Source organism: Aulostomus chinensis, chromosome 13 (assembly GCF_037954235.1).
Source record: "Aulostomus chinensis isolate RoL2024-O1b breed Wild chromosome 13, RoL_Achi_v1.0, whole genome shotgun sequence".
In the NCBI taxonomy this organism is placed as follows: Eukaryota; Metazoa; Chordata; class Actinopteri; order Syngnathiformes; family Aulostomidae; genus Aulostomus; species Aulostomus chinensis.
The window spans coordinates 11,432,918-11,451,832 of NC_141332.1; the positions used below are offsets into that span (position 1 = coordinate 11,432,918).

An 18,915-nucleotide genomic window follows, 5' to 3' on the forward strand; every position below is an offset into this window, starting at 1 on the left:
CTGATGGATTGCAGTGATTAAATCTAGTTAATAATGGGAAAAGTGCTTTGCAGTTGTGACACTCATTCTAATTCAGTCTTAAACTGATAGATTTCAAGGCTGGAACGTGCAATTTAACAAAAAAGAATAGAGCAACAGCACCATCAAGTGGTAGTAAAAAGCAAAATAAAGCTGTAGAGACATCAAATGAACCCTTAGTGACAGTCCCACCACCGAAATGCCATTACAAGCCTCCAAAACTGACTCGGAGTATGATTTTTTAACTTTAATTCAAGGATGCAAGGATATGAAACATGTCAGAGGATAAATATTTACAATAAAAGTTGCATCACACAAAGAAAGCAGGAAATGCAGACATTCAACAAAATTAATATGACAGAATATCGAATGCTAGCTAGCAGTCTACTCTCAAAGATGCGATGAATGATTCTCAACCAAAAGTGAAATCCCATAAAGCGTGTGAATCAACCCATTTCTAAATGAACTCAAATGTTTTAAGCTTTTCCATCACAATTGTGGATAATGTTGCATTGTCAGAGGGAGCTATATGCTGGTGCGCTGCTTGCTGAACAACTTAGCCTCACCGGTGTGAGGTGACATCACCGTTTTGAAAAGGGAACTTATTAGTATGGGGCATCTATACAAACAACCCAAAATGCCTCTGATCTCATAAATGATCTCTGATCTCAGTCACCCCAAGTGAAAGCTGAAACATCACCGGTTGCATAATATATACAATCTCCAATAACAACCAAACTCAGTAATAATGTAATTTTGTATATAAATGTACATCTTTAATACTAACTGCAAAGTGTGGTGTGAACTGTAACGATGAGCCCTGAGGAAATGTACGGATTCTATTCTGACTCCATCTCAAATAAAAGCCAAGCAGAGGCATTTTCTAAGTATTTATCAAACAACAGCCACAATGATCGGAGGACTTCCCCACCCACGACAAGTAAAGCTGAATCACAAGCCTACAGTCACTGCAACCATACGGCTACACCACTTTACATCTCCAAATCACACGGTGTGCAAGTTTAGTACAAACAACACAGGGCAGAGCAAGGTGGCGGCATAACCGGGATGTGTTCTGTTGAATCGGTGGTACTGAACGTTACTCAGTAGTGTCAGTGGTGTGGTCAGTACTATTTTACATGAGCCTGTCAGGTGGTTGCAATGGAAAACAGAAACAAAGCACATTTCACAGCTGTGTGTGTGTGAGATTATATATATATATATATATATATATATATATATATATATATATATATATATATATATATATATATATATATATATATATATATATATATATATATATATATATATATATATATATATATATATATATATATATATATATATATATATATATAACGTACACACACAAACATATATTTGCTTTTTGTGGTGTTAAATACATACATAGAACGAGACACATGGCTTCTATAATGAGATCATTCTTGCTGGTGCAGTTTACCACAAAAAAAAAAAAACAACTGTTCCATTGCTGACTAATTCTTCTTCTGGGATAACGTTTAAGCTTCCTCGAAAGTTTATTGTTGTGGAACTATAGGTTGTGTGTCACAATCTGAGTTTAATTTGACCACCAATTTTCCCTTCACCAGCAAATAATAAAGTCCAGCACAGTTTGTAACCTTCAGAGGTTTATAACTGTTTTATTACCATCTCACCTAGCTGTGTCCTTCACCCATTCCTCATCCAAACAGTTGCGCCAAAACAAAAAAGGAAGAAGAAGCTGTAGTTCATAAGCCAACTCAAAGAAAGCAGAGAAAACAAACACTATAAATTATAACATACTTTAAAAAGGTAAGCCTATAACTCTGCAGGCAAATAAGTTTCAATAAACATCCTTTTTCAGAGGCGCTTGTTGGTGAGGACGTTCTCATCAAACGACTCTTCACTCGACTACAGGTCGTAGTCAGACAATCCCCACTCGACTCTGTAATCTATGCAAAGTTGGAGGGTCCGAGGTGAATTACGGGGTGGCCAAGGCTGTCCAGAGCAGCACTGAGATAAAACCTTAATGCTTACAATAAGAGGCCGTGGGGCCAGGGACAGAGGAAAAGGGCCAGAGTAAATGGTCCTGGACACGCAAAAAAGCTCCAGAGAACTTCATCCTTACTCACAAGGAGACCATGTGGTGGTATCAAAAGTAGATCTGCTTGGCATGTGATGGATTCTGCTCCATGGGGCAGTACGGGCATTTCAACCTGGAGGGGAGACATAGAATGGTGAGAAAGTGAAGAACAGGCTGTTTCTTACCAATCACGGCACGTGTGTTAACGTGAGATCATGGATGCTGGAATCATTTGCGCCACATTGCCAACTTACTTCCCACCATTGGTGAGTTTGTTGAGGGCATCTCTGGAGATGACGTGGCCACAGATGAGCTTCATGGGAGGGTTGCTCTCAGACGTTTGCTGTCGGAGGATTGGGCACGCGAACACGGAGTGGTACCAGCACTTCTTGCCGAGGTCAATTTCAATCTGAATTCAGATGAAGGATGTGACTTAACTGAAAGGGCAAAATATCGAAGACATGATCAAGACTCTTGGAAAACTCAAGGGACTCACAGGCAGCTCATCCTTGTGCGTCCAGACCCCGCTGCACTGTCTCTGCTCGATCACCTGCTTGATGTTCATCAGCACGGGCAAAGCCATGCAGCCTGACGCAAAGCTGAAAAAAGTATGTGTGAGCGTTCATCAGCCGTGACGTCAATAGCACAACGTTACATTAGAACTTAGGTATGAGTGTGAAGATTAGAAAAGGAGGTCAGAGACAAGACAATTTGTTCTAACCTAACACTTAACGGAGACTCCACGGAAAGACCCAGTAAAGCGCAGGCATCTCTGGTGAAGATGTTACAGATCTCCGCCCACTGGTTTGTCTCCAACAGACTACGGTATGGAGAGTTCTCAATGCCATGCCGCAGGTAAACCAGACTGCCCATCAGGATCTGGATATCTGCAGGTGCAAAAAAAGAAAGACAGAAAAAGAATTCCAAAAAATGTAAAGGAGTTAAAATTTTAAACAAAAACCCCAGAAATATTTATCTCCTGAACCGTTACAGACACTACATTTTTAATAAAAGGTTTTAAAAAACTATAACTCAAGTTAAGCATCTTTTTTTTTGTCAGGAATATCCCAGTAATGCCACTGTACAGCCTACCTCTCTGGTGCTGAGAGGCAAAGGGCTGGAAGTGCCTGGCATACTGAAGGGCCTCCATTTGGTTGCCGATACCGCCGCTAAGCAGACTGATGAAGTACAAACGGTGCAATTTGAACTCTAAACTGCTGTTCAGGTCCAGAAGGCGCTGCCGATTTGTCACAGCCCACCTAAAAAGGTACAGAGATGGAGAGCAGTCCACATTTTTTGCACTTTTCAGAAAGATTTGTTCAAAAGCGACAGCACTCTAAAAAAGCACAGCACTGCTAATTAGCCTAAAAGAGTAGAGTGTCAAACAGATGGGAAAAGCAATTTTAATATTTTTGCAACTATAATATACTGAGGCAGTGCATTTTGAGATATAAAGACTGCTTGTTTTGTTTTGTTTACCTCTAAACAGTACAGTAAGTTTATTGTGTTTGCAATGATGAGGAATGAGTACACACAGAAACAAACAACATACTCTAGTGCCGGCCTGAGGTCCTGCATCCTCAGAGCTTCAAGGATCCTGTTTAGCTCCAGGAAAGGCTGCTTCATACTCATGTCTATAACTACTCCAGACTCCTAAACAACAGACAAGGGTATTTTGAGATATCAGAATTTACTCGCATAATTTTATTGAAAAATATTCCATGAGATTTCAAGTTACAAACTATCTCCTCGGTCATGTAGCATTACAGTTGACGCCATAAAGTAGGTTTCAGTTGTTTACCTGACACAGATCCTCTGCTACACTGAGCATCCCTTGCCTGTACAGGTGCTCCACAATGGTTTCACTCAAGTGTTTCTGTCTCTCTGGGGTGTCCCACACGGTCTCTGCAACCACAGCACTGATCTCTGCATCAAAATTCTACAAAGACACATACAAGAACTTTACTATCAACATGGCGAACGCAGAATATTACAGGAGGTTCCTGCCCGCCCTTACCCTATCGATGGCTTTGCCCACTTTTGACACACTGCCATGGATGTCCTTGTGTCGTGAGGCTAGCATCTGCACTGTTTCTTTAATATTCTTACAGCACTGAGCCATAGTCTGAGACAGGACTGAGAGGTCTGCATCTTGTACTCCTACAAGAGGTAAAAAAAAATGTGCTTGTCCACAATAACATGATGGCATATAATACTGATTAAACACAAAGAACAAGCACTATAGCTAGACGTCATCCAATTTACTGCTAGTGGATTTTGCCTTTCAAGTACTCAAAACCAGAAGGGTTGTAGTCTGTTTTTAGCTCTCACCAAAGGTTTTGTTGATTACTGAGCATATGGCTGAACATGATATGGATTTTTACCAAATGTGCTTGAGAGTTTGTAAAAGCTGTTGTTAACTTTAAGTCACCATTAGCTTCAAGATAAATATATGTTACTGGCTTTTTCTGCATTGTGGAGTCACAAATAAGTAATCCAGGAGGTAAATAAAATGTCTTAATGAGCACAGGAAACCTGGCTTTGCGGACTTCAAAAGCAAAATGCATTTTCTAGGTGAGGTATCACTTTAAAAGAGTTTCACAGAATTGAATATTTCCTCACCAAATGCAACGAGCTGTCCTCGAATCTCACAGACGCTACGCAGGAGCTCATCAAGCCTCTCTTCGGACTGGTGGCCGTACATTACAAAGCGATGGAGCACTTTCTCCAGCTCCCGCTCCACACATGCACACTGTTCCATAGTTCAGATTTGAACACTCACATACACACACACTCACACACAACACCACCTGGGAAAAAAAATCTAAATCAGTAAAAATATGGATCAGTTATAATCACTTTAAAATCACTGTTGAGAGATTAACTGAGTCAGACATATTGAACTGAAAAATGAACTGCATTTTCCTTTTACATCAGTCAACACATAGATTTTCCAATCTCTTGTCATCATTCAATATTAGGTAATTCACACATCATTATATTATTATGATTATTTTAAGTCTGGGTTACATTGTTGTCACCCTGTGTAAATGTGACTTTTCATAAATTGAGATTATTACCAATATTGCTGCAGTGGATTTAACACTACCACATATTCAGCACATGTTGTATTAAAAAAATATTAAAAGGACCTCCATGGTAGTTGACTACAGATGGAAAAAATACTGATTTCAATGTTGACATGTAGCTGTCTACTAAACTAGTGAGCCCTAGTCAATGCGATACATTGTCTCCTGTCCACTTTCAACAACAGAGGAAAAACCTCATCAATTGGAACAGTCGTGAGTTCAAGTTTGGCCTGTTTTACCACTAGTATCAACTAGCAAGGCCTTGCCAGTATTCCAATCACTCTACGTGCTCTGCGGCCTAGTGTTTACTATCGTCGGATGTAGCTAGCGACCCTACAACATACACACATAACCTGATCACCAGGAGCCAAATAAATATTATCTTTAAGAATTTAATAGGAGGACATCTTTTAGATGTATTTGTCAATGTAAAAACTGCAGTGAGGGATCGCTTTGTGATAACTGCCTGGATGCAAGCTACACACAAAATATCCACCAAACGTACTACAGCTTATGTTAATCATAACTAACGGAAGCTAGGTTGTATTTTGCTTGTGTAAACGAAGCGAAATATTTCTTCCACGTTTCACCGACCAATAATGTTACTGAAATTTGCCATATTCATTTTTTAAAAATGGCCAGTCGTTCAGCTCACACAAACAAACGGCTTTACTCTATAGCTAGCTGCAAACGCTCCCAGCTGTTAACAGCTAGTTAGCTAGTTTATGTTAGCCAGTTGCCGGCCGACAGGGCCCGAATTATTTCAGGAGAGAATGACAACTTACCCAGTGTTGTTATTTTGTATATTTCCAACACTTAAAATATGTATCGCTGTTTAGGTGAATTTCAGGATGTCCTTAAATAGGAACCACTCTCTTATCTTAATTAGTTAGCAAACATTAGCGTTAGCTACTTGCCTGCTATGACAACACTTCACCAGCAGTCGTAATGCGGATCTTCCTGTGTCGCATGCTGCGTTTACATAGTACTTCACAATAAAAGTATTCATTTTGTTGAATCTGCGACATTACAGGTTTCGGTCCTAAGTGTTTTTTTCTCCCATTCTTTCTCTGCAGTGGGGAGTTTCAAGATATAAAAACACATCCTCCAAAGATAGGCACAAGGAAAAGAACATTTTAGCCGATGGAATTACAGCTAATTAAGTGATCATCAAATTTTCAAAGAGATTCTATGTTTTCTACATAAACTGATTATATAAGTGGTTGTAGTGGTGTAAAAGATCGTGCGGACATTACAGCACCTCACGTGTCATTCATTATTTGAGTTTTATACTTCAAAATTCTACACCCCTGATTTTAAAGCAAAATTTTAAAAGAGGCAACTTCTATGGTATTCTTTAAGACAAACTAGGTGTAAAAAAAAAAAGTTGTTTTTAGATGCGATCTAACATTTATATTCTTACTGTTAGGCATGAGTCATTGCATTTAAATCAGATAGCACATCAATTCAGCATCACATTCCTCATCACAAGATAGCACACATACACTCTAGTCCATAGCAGAGAAAGTAATTGCAATCCATTTTGAAAGTTTATATCTATTCACACTGGATCCAGCGCAGTGCCAGACAGCTTTTGATTTTTTCTCCACATGTCTGCACCGAGCGTTATCTATCCTTTCTGCCAATTTAAGCTTCTTGATTTTGGATTTGTTTGTGATGCTAAAACAGTTTATTGGTCATGCAGGGTTGATGAGTGTGTTGCAGAGCTGAGTGGGAGAGAAGGTGAGGACTTGAGCAGGCTGGTCTGACTAATCCATCAGTGATGTGGACTAAAGCTCCCCATTGCTGAGGTGCTCATCATTCTTTCCCTCTGAGTCCGCCAGTGTGCTGCGCTGCCATAACCACAGAGTTTCAAATGTGTTACCACTCTATGCTTTGGTTTAGCATGCACATAACTATTCACACCCGTTAGCTGTCCTTTTACCTTTTAAACTTTTACTGATCTCCAAAGCCATGTTTTTCAGTTTTACTCTTTCCAGATAAATAGTGTATTGAAGTTTACCTGCATGATAATTCCTCCTTATGACCTTCAAATAAGTGAAACAGAAGATTATCCTGAAGGGAGATCTGAAGTCTACCAAAACATGTCTATAAATACTTATGAACTGATGCAGAATTAACAGAGGAAAATTATATAAAACTGCTAAATAGTTCTGTATGTAATATCTCAAGTGTGTGTTCACTTGTAGCAACACTCCAGAGAGCAGAGTGGATCAAATATTTAATTGCCATGATGACTCTCTAGTGTTGAACTTTGCTTAACTCTCAACCTTTGGACACCACAGATTTAATACACCCTCGGTCAAAAGGTTATTCAGTCAGCGCTGCAATCAAAGATTTTTCCATTGGCTTTCCCTGTATGACTTAATCACTGACAATTGATGGTAATCTCATAAGGTATTAGGGTAGAGACAGAAGTCTTATCCAAACTCAAAACATGCCTGGGCTCCCTCATGTGGCTCAAAGGGTCAACAGTGGTGAAGTTAAATAACACATGGTTGATATTAATGGAACATTAAGCATAGTCATACTGCTTCCATGTGAATGAATAGAGGAAATCTGCATGTTATTCCATTACTTTAATGGCAGTAGTTTTGGATCACAGGGTATCCAGGCATTATAGGGAAAACCATGAGTCACCTCACTGGTGTTATGCAAGGGCTGTTAGCTAACATGCTGCGAACAGGGATTTTGCATGTGATAAGTCAAGTTTTAGGGGTCTGCATCAACCTTTGACCTGTTGCCCCCCACTTGATACATGCACAAACACACACACACACACACACACACACACACACACACACACACACACACACACACACACTTAGCTTAATATATCATGATCAAGTGTAAAATATGTGGGCTGCACAATGAGCTTTCTCTCTGCCCCAGCTTGCCCAGACAACCAGTTAAAACTAAAGCTATCCTCTTCTGATAGTATGGGTCTATTTATAGAGAAGCCCTGTGACTGAGCTGGCTGTTAGTGTCAGATTCCAGACACACTCATTCGTCCAAGCTAGATCAGCACCTGCTGCTAAGTTTAAACCCACCCAGCCCCTGCGTCGCACCCCAACCCAACTCTTACAGGCAAGCCGATGCAAGCATCCAAACCTCATCTCAGTGAAGAAAAAAGATCCAGGTTGGACGAAGTAAGCGCAGAACCCCTGGAGGGAGGGGCAGAAATAGAGATGGGAGCATTACAGGATGTAATGTGTCCAAGTGAGATGGCCCTCTATGCTTTTTCTAGTATTCAAGTCTGAGACATGCCAGTGCTTTTGATATTCTGAACTTGTCTAAGCCAGTGTGGCTCTGCCAGACCGAGCTGTACAAAGCTGCCTGTCCTTGGTTCAGGAGCTCCTTTAGGCTTGAAGTGTGCTGTGGATTTAAGAGACTGGATGAGAAGCACAAAGGAACTAAATGCCCTTGGAAAAGCCTCATCATTGGCAAAAGGTACAGTACCATTCATTCTGACATGTGTTCTTGTGTAACCTAGTTCTACACCAAGGCAATGTGGGAAATTTCGACAAAAAAACTTAATCCAAATCATTTTTCTACATCTTATATAACCAATTACACTTTGTTGTCTTTCAAACAAGTCACAGCATTCTTTTTTATATGAATGAAATCTTATGAGCTTTTTAAAGCACATGTACAGTTGTACCCTGAATTCCTGATAGGCAACTAATTGCTAGATATTTTCCAACACGTCTCTAAATCTTTTCATTTCCTATTGTTTGCTGATGCTGTTAAAGATGCGATGACATATTTTTGAATCTGTTTTGAGGCTTTATATTTTGCCATTTAACTGTATCGTCAGAATATTTGATGGCTAACAGATACATTTGCTGTGGGCAAGCTTACAAAATTCTACAGTATATCTGCTATTAATAAGTTTTTGCTTCTCAGTGATTCATCAGATGTCACTAATGATATTTAATGAATGAGCTGCACACCATCCAGGTGACCCTATCTTGTTTCCAGTCCAGGAACAGAACCCAAAGTAGACTTGAGCAGGAAACTGGACTGGCCACAGTGGGAATTTTGAGCTTGTGGACTAGTGATGGACAGCTGGACTCTCCAGGGGGACAGCTACTCCTTCCTGCGCAGTGCACCTCGCAACTTTTCCCTGTGCCATCGTGACGGCACCCCCAACCACGTTGAAATATTCGACATCATCAACGTTCCTAGTCAGAGCAGCGCTATCTCCGAGACCACGTGCTTGTGTGACATTTTTGGAGATGACTGTGACCCACCCGCTGTCTCAAGCAGCCCTGTTGTAGAAGCATTTGTCCCTTCCCAGAGGGAGGTGGACGGGACAGAAGCTTCATCACCACTGGTGGATGATCAGAACGACTCCTCGGGTTCTTACCACACTGCAGAGGGTTCAAGTGGAGAGGAGGAGGAGGACCCAACAGAAAGACTTCAAAACCCCCTTTTGCAGAGCGAGTCTTCAGAGAGGAAGCTGTTGGAGGGCAGTAAAGTGAGCTCTGAACTCTCAAAGGATAGTACCTCAGATTTTGAGTCAAATAGGAAGCCATCAACACCTCAGCTTTGTGCAGCTAACCCGCCATCTGGGGCTGTGAACACTGTTTGTGGAGAGAGGACACCCTCTCCTGGACATAACAGCTCCTATAACCTCAGTCCAGACGGACCAGTGTCATCCGTGTCCTCAACCTCAGGTTCACCCTCATTACTTAATCCACGACAAGCTCATTCAGAAGCACAACCAAGGAGAATCACACCTACATTCAAAGACAGACATAATAGCCCCTCACATCCAAATTTGACTCAAAGTCCCTCCCCAGAGCTTATAAATTGTATCAGCTCATCTTCTGATTCAGTAAATGCACAATCATTTCCTGAGTTCAGAGGAGCAGGAGTGTCACCTGAGCCAGGTACCAGGTGCTGTATTCAAAACAAGAGTCCCTCACCTGAATCTGTATCCAAAGATTTTTCTCCAGATCATATATCACCAACTTCAGAATTTAGATCCAACCTTTCATCTCCTTTGCCTTCATCCAGCTGTGAACTTATATTACCCCAGTCAAAAGAAAAACAGGTTTCTCCTGAACTAAAGAATAGGTCATACTCCCGAAGTACTCAAGCATCATCCTTTCTCCCTGAGCTGAGAGGTAGGGTTTCTCTGCCCGATCTCTTCAACAGAGGCTCTACCCCAGATATAGTGGACTCTCCCCCCATCTGTGAGTTGATTTCAGATCCTGACACAGCAGGAGGAAACTCAAGAGCAACTTCTGAGAACCGAGACACAGGGTTACTAGCTACAGCCTGTGGTACTATCTCAACACCTGTACCACGATACACACCTCCCTCTCCTGTGATTTCATCCACTCCATCTCCTGATCATAGGGAGAGTTGTGTCTTGCCTGAATTTAGATGTTCAGCTCCCTCATCTGACCTGCTTAGTGCTGCCTCTCTGGCAAAGAGTGGGACAAGAATTCTCTCTCCTGGCCCCCTACATAAAATAGGAGATTCAGCACCCTCTGAGCTCTTCACCCAGGTTTCATCACCTGTGGCAAGTTATAGTTTATCTCCATCCCCTGGAGTTCGAAGTGTCTCAAGCATTCATACTGCTTCTTCACCCGAAATCAGAATTACAGCATCCTCACCAGAGGTAGGTGGGCGAGAGCAATCTCCTGAAGTGGAGGCAGTGTCAGACTCTCCCCTCCTATATCCTCAGTTTGAATTTGCTTCATCCAGAAGCCCAACTTCATCACCTCAGATTACAGGAATTTCTTACTCAGTTGTTCAACCTGAGGACAGGGACTCCCCCCCATTTCCTGAGCTCTGTTGTCTCTCAACCCCAGAATCTGATAGGACACGAGTGTACCCCGAAGCAAGGAGCTCTACCCCAAGCCGAGACAGTGAAGAGAGCAGTAGAGCAGACTCTGCTGCCACACCACGGGATTCCCCTCATGAATCTGGCTTCACAGGCACTGTCCAACAGCCTGAGATAACTCTGTCACATCAATCCAGGTACCAAACACCTTCACCGCAGCCAAAGAATCTCACTCCTTCACCTGAGTCAAGGAATGTAACCCCTTCATCTGACAGGTATCCAAGTCCCTCACCTGAATACAGAGGTAGCAATCCATCACCTGTTGCTTCATCACCTGTTGCCACATCACCTGTTGCCTCATCACCTTTTGCCTTATCTCCAGAACTTAAGTACCATCAGCATTCACCCTCAAGTCTCTCCACTGACAATAACCCATACAATTCACAACCTGAACCTCCTCCTCATACTACACCTGGGATCAAAGCGGTTTCTTCCTCTCCTGATAGTCTAGAAATTCACTGTCACACACAGTTGGAAAAAGACGATGTGTCACCTTCATTCAAATTAAACAAAGAAGACAAGTCAGGTGTATCTGAAATACTCAATTCACCTGTAGTGGTAATTCAGTCACCAGTATCTACTTCACAGACTGAGGGAAAAGTAGACAGAGCACCAAAAGAAGAAAGCAAAGAAGAATTAACGCCAGAGGAAATAAATCTTCAGCATATCCCTTGTTTAGCCTCCTGGTCTGAGGTAAAGCAAGAGACCAGCCCCACCTTCTTTCAGATAGAAGAGTGTTGTAATAATCCAGTTGAAAAAAAGTCGCTCTCCCCTAATCTGATTTTTGGCAAGGAAAGGGGTCAAAACATTTCACCTGACCACAAGGCTCAACCAAACAAATCTGAGCAGAGATTGGAAAGCAACCAGCCTCCACATAAAAGTTATTCACGGACCCCTGAGAGCAGCAGCTCATATAAATCAAAACCAGCAAACTCAAAAGTACAACTCTCATCACAAGTTGGGCACAAAAACAGAGCGAGGTTTACTGAGAACATGGCTCATCATGTAAAGGAACGGAGAACTCCCTCTCCCCCAATCACCAGGTTTACACCTGTACACATATTAGCTCCAGAAAAGCCATACAGACCCTGGCAGAACAGAGGCCACCCTCAGGTTGAAGCATCCTCACAGAGTATTTATTTAAAAAAGGAAGTGACAAATAGGGAAAGCCCCGAAGTTGTCCCTGTTGATAATAATAGCCAGCCCCACTGGGTCAGGCTTGGAAAGCAATTGGAGATGGAGAGGAAAATGCTGCTGGAGGAGGAGAGGGAAATAGGTAGAGAGAGGGAAAGGGATAGGGAGATGGAGGTAGGAAAAAATAGGGAGGGGCGGGAGCTTGAAAAGGGGGAGGAGTGGCAGGGGAATGAAAGTTACAGAGGGGAACAGGTTGAGCTGTCATTCAATGCCAGGAATAGAAAAGGGCTGGGGAGTCGCAGTACAGTCCCCACAAGCAGAGAGACCCGTCCGGGACTGCCAACAGTGCATTCCTATTCAGAGAGCTTGCTTGCCACCAGACAACTACAGCAACAACAGAGTCTGCTTAAATTTGCCTCCCAGCAAGACGCCAAGGGTGGTTTGAGTAGGCGACTTCAACCTCCTGCATCACAGAACAAGAACAGTGCTCGTGTGGTCACCAACAGGCCCTGCCGGAGTTCGAGCTCCAGTATGGGAAGCGAGTTTGATGAGGCAGACAATGAGGTGAAGTGGTTTACAGACTTGGCTTTCAGTAGCCTGTCGCGCCCTGAGGTTGATTACCTTGACATGTACAACTCCAGCCATCGTTCATCTACTAACATCTCTCAGTCATCTACACAGGAGAGCCCAGCTGGGGTCAGTGCTGCCTGGCCAGCCTATGCTGACTTCCGGGGTTCTGCTCCAAAGCTGGACAATGATGAGCTCTCGTTCCAGCAACCATCTGCGTACTTTTCAGATGGCCTGGATTCATCAAGGCGCTATGAGCTGGGCAGCTTTGAGTGCATTGATGTAGCTGTGGAAAGAGAAGACAAAAAGGTGAGAAGAGGAGTGCCAAAGAGACAGATCCAGCTGAGGAGGAAGGACAGTGCTGAGGGGAAGCAGGATGCGAACAGTGAAAATAGTAGCCCTGGAGCTCCCGCAATGGGGAACAGTCCCTTTCTTGAAAGGCATTCCAGAGAGGCACTGTTGAGACAATACAGTACACCTGAGGCAATGCAAGAAGTCTACCCTCCTGAGCACAGTCCTGAGCCTAATCAACGAAATGAAAGAAAATGCAAACTCCAAAAATCTGCTTCTCTGGATGAAACATGTACCAAGACCAAGATGGCTACTTGCCTCATCAAGAGTGTTTTGTCCAAGAAGATGCAAAGTTTAGAAAAACAACCTGATGAGCAAATGGGAGATGAAGTGATCCCCATTTATGAGGAAAACATTTTACCAACAGAGAGTGAAGTAAGACCATTCAAGGAGTCCCCAAAACCAGATACAGACAACCTGAGTTCCTCGTTTCACTCAGATTATGGTCTTACATCCGAAAGCCTTGCAAGGAGTGGAGAACAAAGCCCAAAGGATGAAGCCAGACCATCAAAATGCTTTGGAATTAAATCCAGTAGCAGGCCAAGTTCAAGCAGCAGCAACAGAAGTGTGAACTTATCACATACCGGCAACAAAGTGGCTAACTCTGAAGGAAGAAAAGCAACCTCCTCAAGATCTGAAATAAAATCTGAATTGAAAGTGCCATTTGATAGTAAACACACAAGAGCTGGAGTACTACAAACAGATGACATTAAAACATGGGAGGAAAGCAAGAGTGGTGACTCAGCAAATGCCATTGCCGGGAACACACAAGCTTCTTTTGCTTCTGGCGCCAGCAGCATGCAAGCCAGGATGACAAACAGACACCAGGAATTTGAAACCATAGAGAACCATAAAAAACTGCAACAGATGGACAAGGACCAAAGCCAAAACAAGCCAAAAACACAGGGAATTTCACTGAAAGGTGGGGAGAAAAAGAAAGCCTCTCTCAGTGTCTGTCTTACACCTGAGGCAGAAAACAAACCTATTGCATCTTCACCAGACATGTTTCTCAGTGGAAGAGAGGAAAGAGTTGAGAGTGACGGCGATGTGAAAACAGATGAAGAGGACAGAAATGCGGATAACAAAGTTAAGGTTATTCACAAAGTTAGAGATGTCAGACGGCTTGTAAAAAATACATATAATCTGTCATTCAAGGCAACTGGTTCTACAATGCCATCAGATATGGGTGAGGAAACGACTGAACATTTTAATGAGAAAAATAAGGAAAAAATAGAAGAGGAACGGCAGAAAGATGTCCTAGGGGGCTTGGAGAGAGAGATAACAAAGGAGGAAAAGAAAGAGGAGGTCATGGTGGAAAGGAAAGTGGAACAGAAAATGGAGATGAAAGATGAAAAGCCACCGACTGCATCCCCGCTTCTGCAGACCAAAGGAAAGTCTCCAACACACCCACAACCAATGCAAATACAATACAAGGCAGTTTGCTGTAAAGATGACAAAAATAAAGTGATGCCGAGCCATAAAGCCTCAGAGAAGCAAGCTGATGAATCGCATATTTCTCCAGAGCTTTCCCTGGAGGCAAGCAGAGAACAAGAGGATACCAGTGATATGAATGTACAGAACACAACAAAGGATATGAAGGCCAACTCATGCAAACAGGATTCAAACATACAGGTGGAAACACATGAGCCTAAAACAGAAACATATAAAGTGCTAGACAATGTGGAAAAACCTGTTGTGGTTAGAACAGACAGAAAACCTCCCATGCTTGGCAGCCTCCCCAAACTGCCCAGTAAGGAAAGAGAGGTGTCCACTGCTGTGGTGTTGATACGAGATGGATCCAGCAAGACAAAGACATCTGCATCTCCGGCTCAGGAAGAAATTCCCACCCCTCTACCAACCCCAGCTGCTTCAGAATCACCTGAGCTTACAACCTCCAGCAGCGGTGGCCACTCAGTCTCCATGTTATTAAAGGAGAAAGGCTACCAAGCTGACATTGGAGCAGTGGTTGGCGATGGTAAGAATGCAAGTGGAGTGAAAGGGGTCCCATATAAACATGTAAACTGTCTAGAGATCCCCCTCCAGACCACCGTGCCCTCAGATAGTCGGACTGAGTTGCATAGAGAAAGGACATTCTCTTCCTCATCCACCGTGTCTGGCCCCTCAGCCGTGTCTGACAATACAGATACACCACCAAAGAGAGAAGACGAAGAAGTTTGTATAGTGCCTACAGAAACGGATAAATCAAATGAGAAAACAGTTACATCACAGGGAAATATGCAGGACCAAACACAACCTCTCAGTAAATACAAGATGGAAGGAGATTTTGAAGCAGTGAAAAGACAGGACCCAACTTTCCCTCCGAGATCACCTGCAATACGAAGATTCAGACCTCAGCCCATTGAAGTTAAGTCCTTGTCTAAAGATACACAGAAACAAGAGACAGCCATAAACAACATGGTTAACAACAGACCACAAACCATTGAAGTTAAATCTATTGCCAAAAGTTCTGAAAAGCCAGTTGTGCCCCCAAAACCAACCTGCAAATTTAAGCCTGCAGATTTAGGAGCAATGCAAAATAAACCGCCAAAATTAGCACTGGCATCATCAACTGTTCAAACTAACAATGAGGAGAGGTCTCAAACGATTGTGGTGTCTTCACCAACAATCTATAGAAAGATCTCAAATGAATCAAATTCATCAGCAAACTACACAAGGAAAATAGCTGTTTCTGCTGTATCAAGCCTCAAACCCTCACCAAGCAAATTAACCGCAACTGCAATTTCTAGTCTTTCAAACAAAGCAGTCGTAGACCCAGAGGCTTCTAATGAGAGAAGTCAGCAGCAACACCCGGGAGCCTCACCTCAGAGCGCTAGATATACACATAGACCCACCACTGTAGCTACGACTCCAGTGTCAGCCGCTGGCCAAGGTGGAACCTCTGCTCCAGGTGAAGTTTCTCCAAAAGTAAGCCAAGTCCCTGAACTTCAGTCTCCTGTTGAGAGACAGGCAGGCCAGCCAGCAGTTGCGGATCCAAACACCCAACTGCAGTCTCCTAAGACAACATTCTCCCAGGAACAAGTTATGTCTCCAATTTCAAACAATCCAAAACAACCAGTTGCTGTATCCACAACTAAAGCACCTGGATACACACCCCAACAATGCCACGGGCCACTATCCAGCGAGTACTCTCAAAGGACAAATGACATGCGGGTTTATGCCTCAGACGACCCACCGAGCTACGATGACAGAGAGAGCTTTAGTCCCCTCACACTGCCAGATTTGACCCCCAGAAGATCAAGTCGCTATCAGCCTTCCTCTCGCCTTCCTCCTTGTTCCTGCACTGCAGTCTGCCCCCCCAACTTGAGTCTACCTCCTTCTCACTATCACCGCAGCCCCCACAACCTCACTCCTCCTGCTCCTCCACACTCGCCAGGCCATGCGCTACCTTACCCAGTCACACAGCCCCCTCTCCGTCCTCACCAGTGCCGAGCTGATACTCAGCCTATAAACTTCCAGCCCAGTTCATCACCTAAGTCAAGTCCTCTTGCCCCAAACCAGCAATCAGCCATGTACCAGCCTGTCCACCAGCCTCCACCCTGCCCTCCGCACCACTCACTTATGCAGGCCTGCCCTGCTGACCGCCCAATGCAGCCCATTGACCCCCGAAGACCCCCTGCCCACAGATCGCCCCAGCAGCAACCACCAGGCATAGCTCCTTATAGTGATCCTGGCCACACCCACTCTCCTGGGCTTCCTCCTATGGATCCCCAGTACCTGTGCGGGCCTCAAAGCCTGGGACAGTCCTATGGCTCTGAGTATGGGGGTGACACTTCCAGTTTGTACTCAGAGAGCAACTATGGACAAACCCCTCGGAGAGTGCTCCTGGATCCTGAAACAGGGAAGTATTTTTACATTGAGGTACCTATGCAGCCACTGAGAAAAATGTTGTTTGACCCAGAGACTGGCCAATATGTAGAGGTGCTCATCCCCCAGCAAGCAATGTCCCACTCAGGTCTGTATCCTCCTACAGCAGCCCCCTACCCATCTCTCCACAATCCCAATATGTATGCCCCTGCTCCACAGTACATGCCCTATGCAGCCCCACCTCCCTCAGGCCACCCCCAGACTCAACCCCAGCCACCCCGATATCCAGAGGCCTCTGCTGCAGCATCAATGCACCCAAATGGGCCCGGTGTAAGCTACAGGAATTCCTCTGGTCAGGGATCCAAGCCAGAGCCCCCAAACCATGCACCACTGGACCAGAGCTACCTGGAGAGTATGTATTATGTTCCAACGGGGATGAATGCAAGCCCCAATACCACTCCACCAGTCTACTACCACAAACATCCCCCCAACCTTCCCCCAACAGGGGGTAAAAGGTCCTGAAATAGAGGATAGAGGCCGCCTTCCTGGAGCCTGCTGGGTTTTAAATACACAGTGTATAAAGTGGGTGTGTAATGTTAGCCGGTAATGTTGTTTTAGTTTTCACATTGCAATTGAAGACAGCAATACTTTGGTTGTTGTTTATTTGTTGTCTGCTGCGCTGCTTTAATAGAAATGTAATTCTTGAATTAAGGATTTTGAAAACATGAGAGTGAGATATTTCTTTGTCATCTTCGGATTAATATCTAAATCGAAAATGATCCTTTGAAATTTTTTGTCATTTTTGATACAGCACAAGAGCATCTTACTCTAACTTCAGCAGTCATTCATATGCACTCTAAATCAATAAGTTTACTGATTTACATTTGTTTGTTCTTCAACAACAGATATCTCCCTAATTTGTAATAAAAGAACCTCATATTTATTGTATTTTTCTCAAATTCTGGATGAGTGAATTTGTGGACAATGTCTGCAAAAACAATGCAAATAAAATATGTCACATATCATTTGCACTTGTGTTTATGATTGAAATCATGGTTTGAGAAGTCTCAACTTTTATTTACTGGTAAGGTACTTCAAGTAAGATGTCATATCATGTGAAACATAATCACTGTGGACCTAAAATTTACCTTTCAGATAAAAAAATAAGTATTTTTTTTTATTTCATTTTTTTAATTTGATGGATGCCATTAAATTAACTATAACAATAATACATTGTTCATTCACTGGTTTTCATCATGAGAGAGATTTAAAGATCTGGCTCATGCACAGATTGGCACCCATAATTCATCCTGGTATTGATAAAGTATATTACATGACCAAACACACACTCATATGACTTAAACAATATGAATACTTCTTAATATATTGATTATTTTAAAATTGCATAAAAAAAAAATCCATATAAATACAACAGTCCATTTGGAGAAGCTGAATGCCAACTTTAACAAAAGGTACAGTAACCATTTGTAATTCTAATATTAAAAATGAAGAGTCTTTGAACGTTTTAGCTGTAAATGAGAAAGTATGATGCAGGAGTAACCTTTCGCCTTTGGGGGCAATACAGAGCCACTAAGGGGCTGTGTACTGCAGGGCGTTATATTTAATCAACATCTGTTTATCAAATTTCAATGGTGTCACTGGATCACATGACAAATTATTATTATTATCATTATTATTGTCATGACGACTACATGCAGTAGATTGTATCAGCGCATCGTGCATGCATGACCACTAGAGGGTGCCATAGACCACTAGAACTGCATGGGAAGTCCCATCCAAGGGCTTTTAACCTTTTGTGAGAAGACTCAGGCAGGGTAAAAGACTGTTTTATGGGTTTTTTTTTTTAAATCCAAACCTGACCCTGGTAACTGAAACCAGAGTCTAATTTGTTTGTCCAGAGGAGAAAAGGGGTTTCTGATGTCTTTGATGTGGATGCCAGTAAAATT

At 42.9% G+C, this 18,915-nt stretch overlaps 2 protein-coding genes across 4 annotated transcripts; one reads left to right on the top strand and one right to left on the bottom strand.

Moving 5' to 3' along the window:
- Nucleotides 1-1,338: 1,338 nt before the first annotated feature.
- rmnd5b (required for meiotic nuclear division 5 homolog B) lies at nt 1,339-6,258 on the bottom strand. 2 transcript variants are annotated; one of them, XM_086223177.1, is made up of 10 exons: nt 6,111-6,258; nt 4,727-4,914; nt 4,122-4,264; nt 3,906-4,043; nt 3,657-3,757; nt 3,197-3,363; nt 2,826-2,991; nt 2,601-2,703; nt 2,359-2,513; nt 1,339-2,237 (listed from the first exon to the last, which is right to left on the bottom strand). In XM_086223177.1, exons 2-10 carry the CDS (start codon nt 4,863-4,865, stop codon nt 2,174-2,176), a joined length of 1,176 nt encoding a protein of 391 aa, XP_086079303.1. In that variant the 5' UTR covers nt 4,866-4,914; nt 6,111-6,258; the 3' UTR covers nt 1,339-2,173. The 2 variants fall into 2 exon arrangements, with proteins under 2 accessions (XP_086079303.1, XP_086079302.1); XM_086223176.1 differs by having other exon boundaries at nt 1,340-2,237; nt 5,979-6,150.
- A 3,016-nt stretch (nt 6,259-9,274) lies between these two features.
- On the top strand, nt 9,275-17,544 carry LOC147250859 (uncharacterized). 2 transcript variants are annotated; one of them, XM_086222573.1, is made up of 2 exons: nt 9,275-9,735; nt 9,817-17,544. In XM_086222573.1, exons 1-2 carry the CDS (start codon nt 9,275-9,277, stop codon nt 17,468-17,470), a joined length of 8,115 nt encoding a protein of 2,704 aa, XP_086078699.1. In that variant the 3' UTR covers nt 17,471-17,544. The 2 variants fall into 2 exon arrangements, with proteins under 2 accessions (XP_086078699.1, XP_086078698.1); XM_086222572.1 differs by having other exon boundaries at nt 9,275-17,544.
- Nucleotides 17,545-18,915: the final 1,371 nt, after the last annotated feature.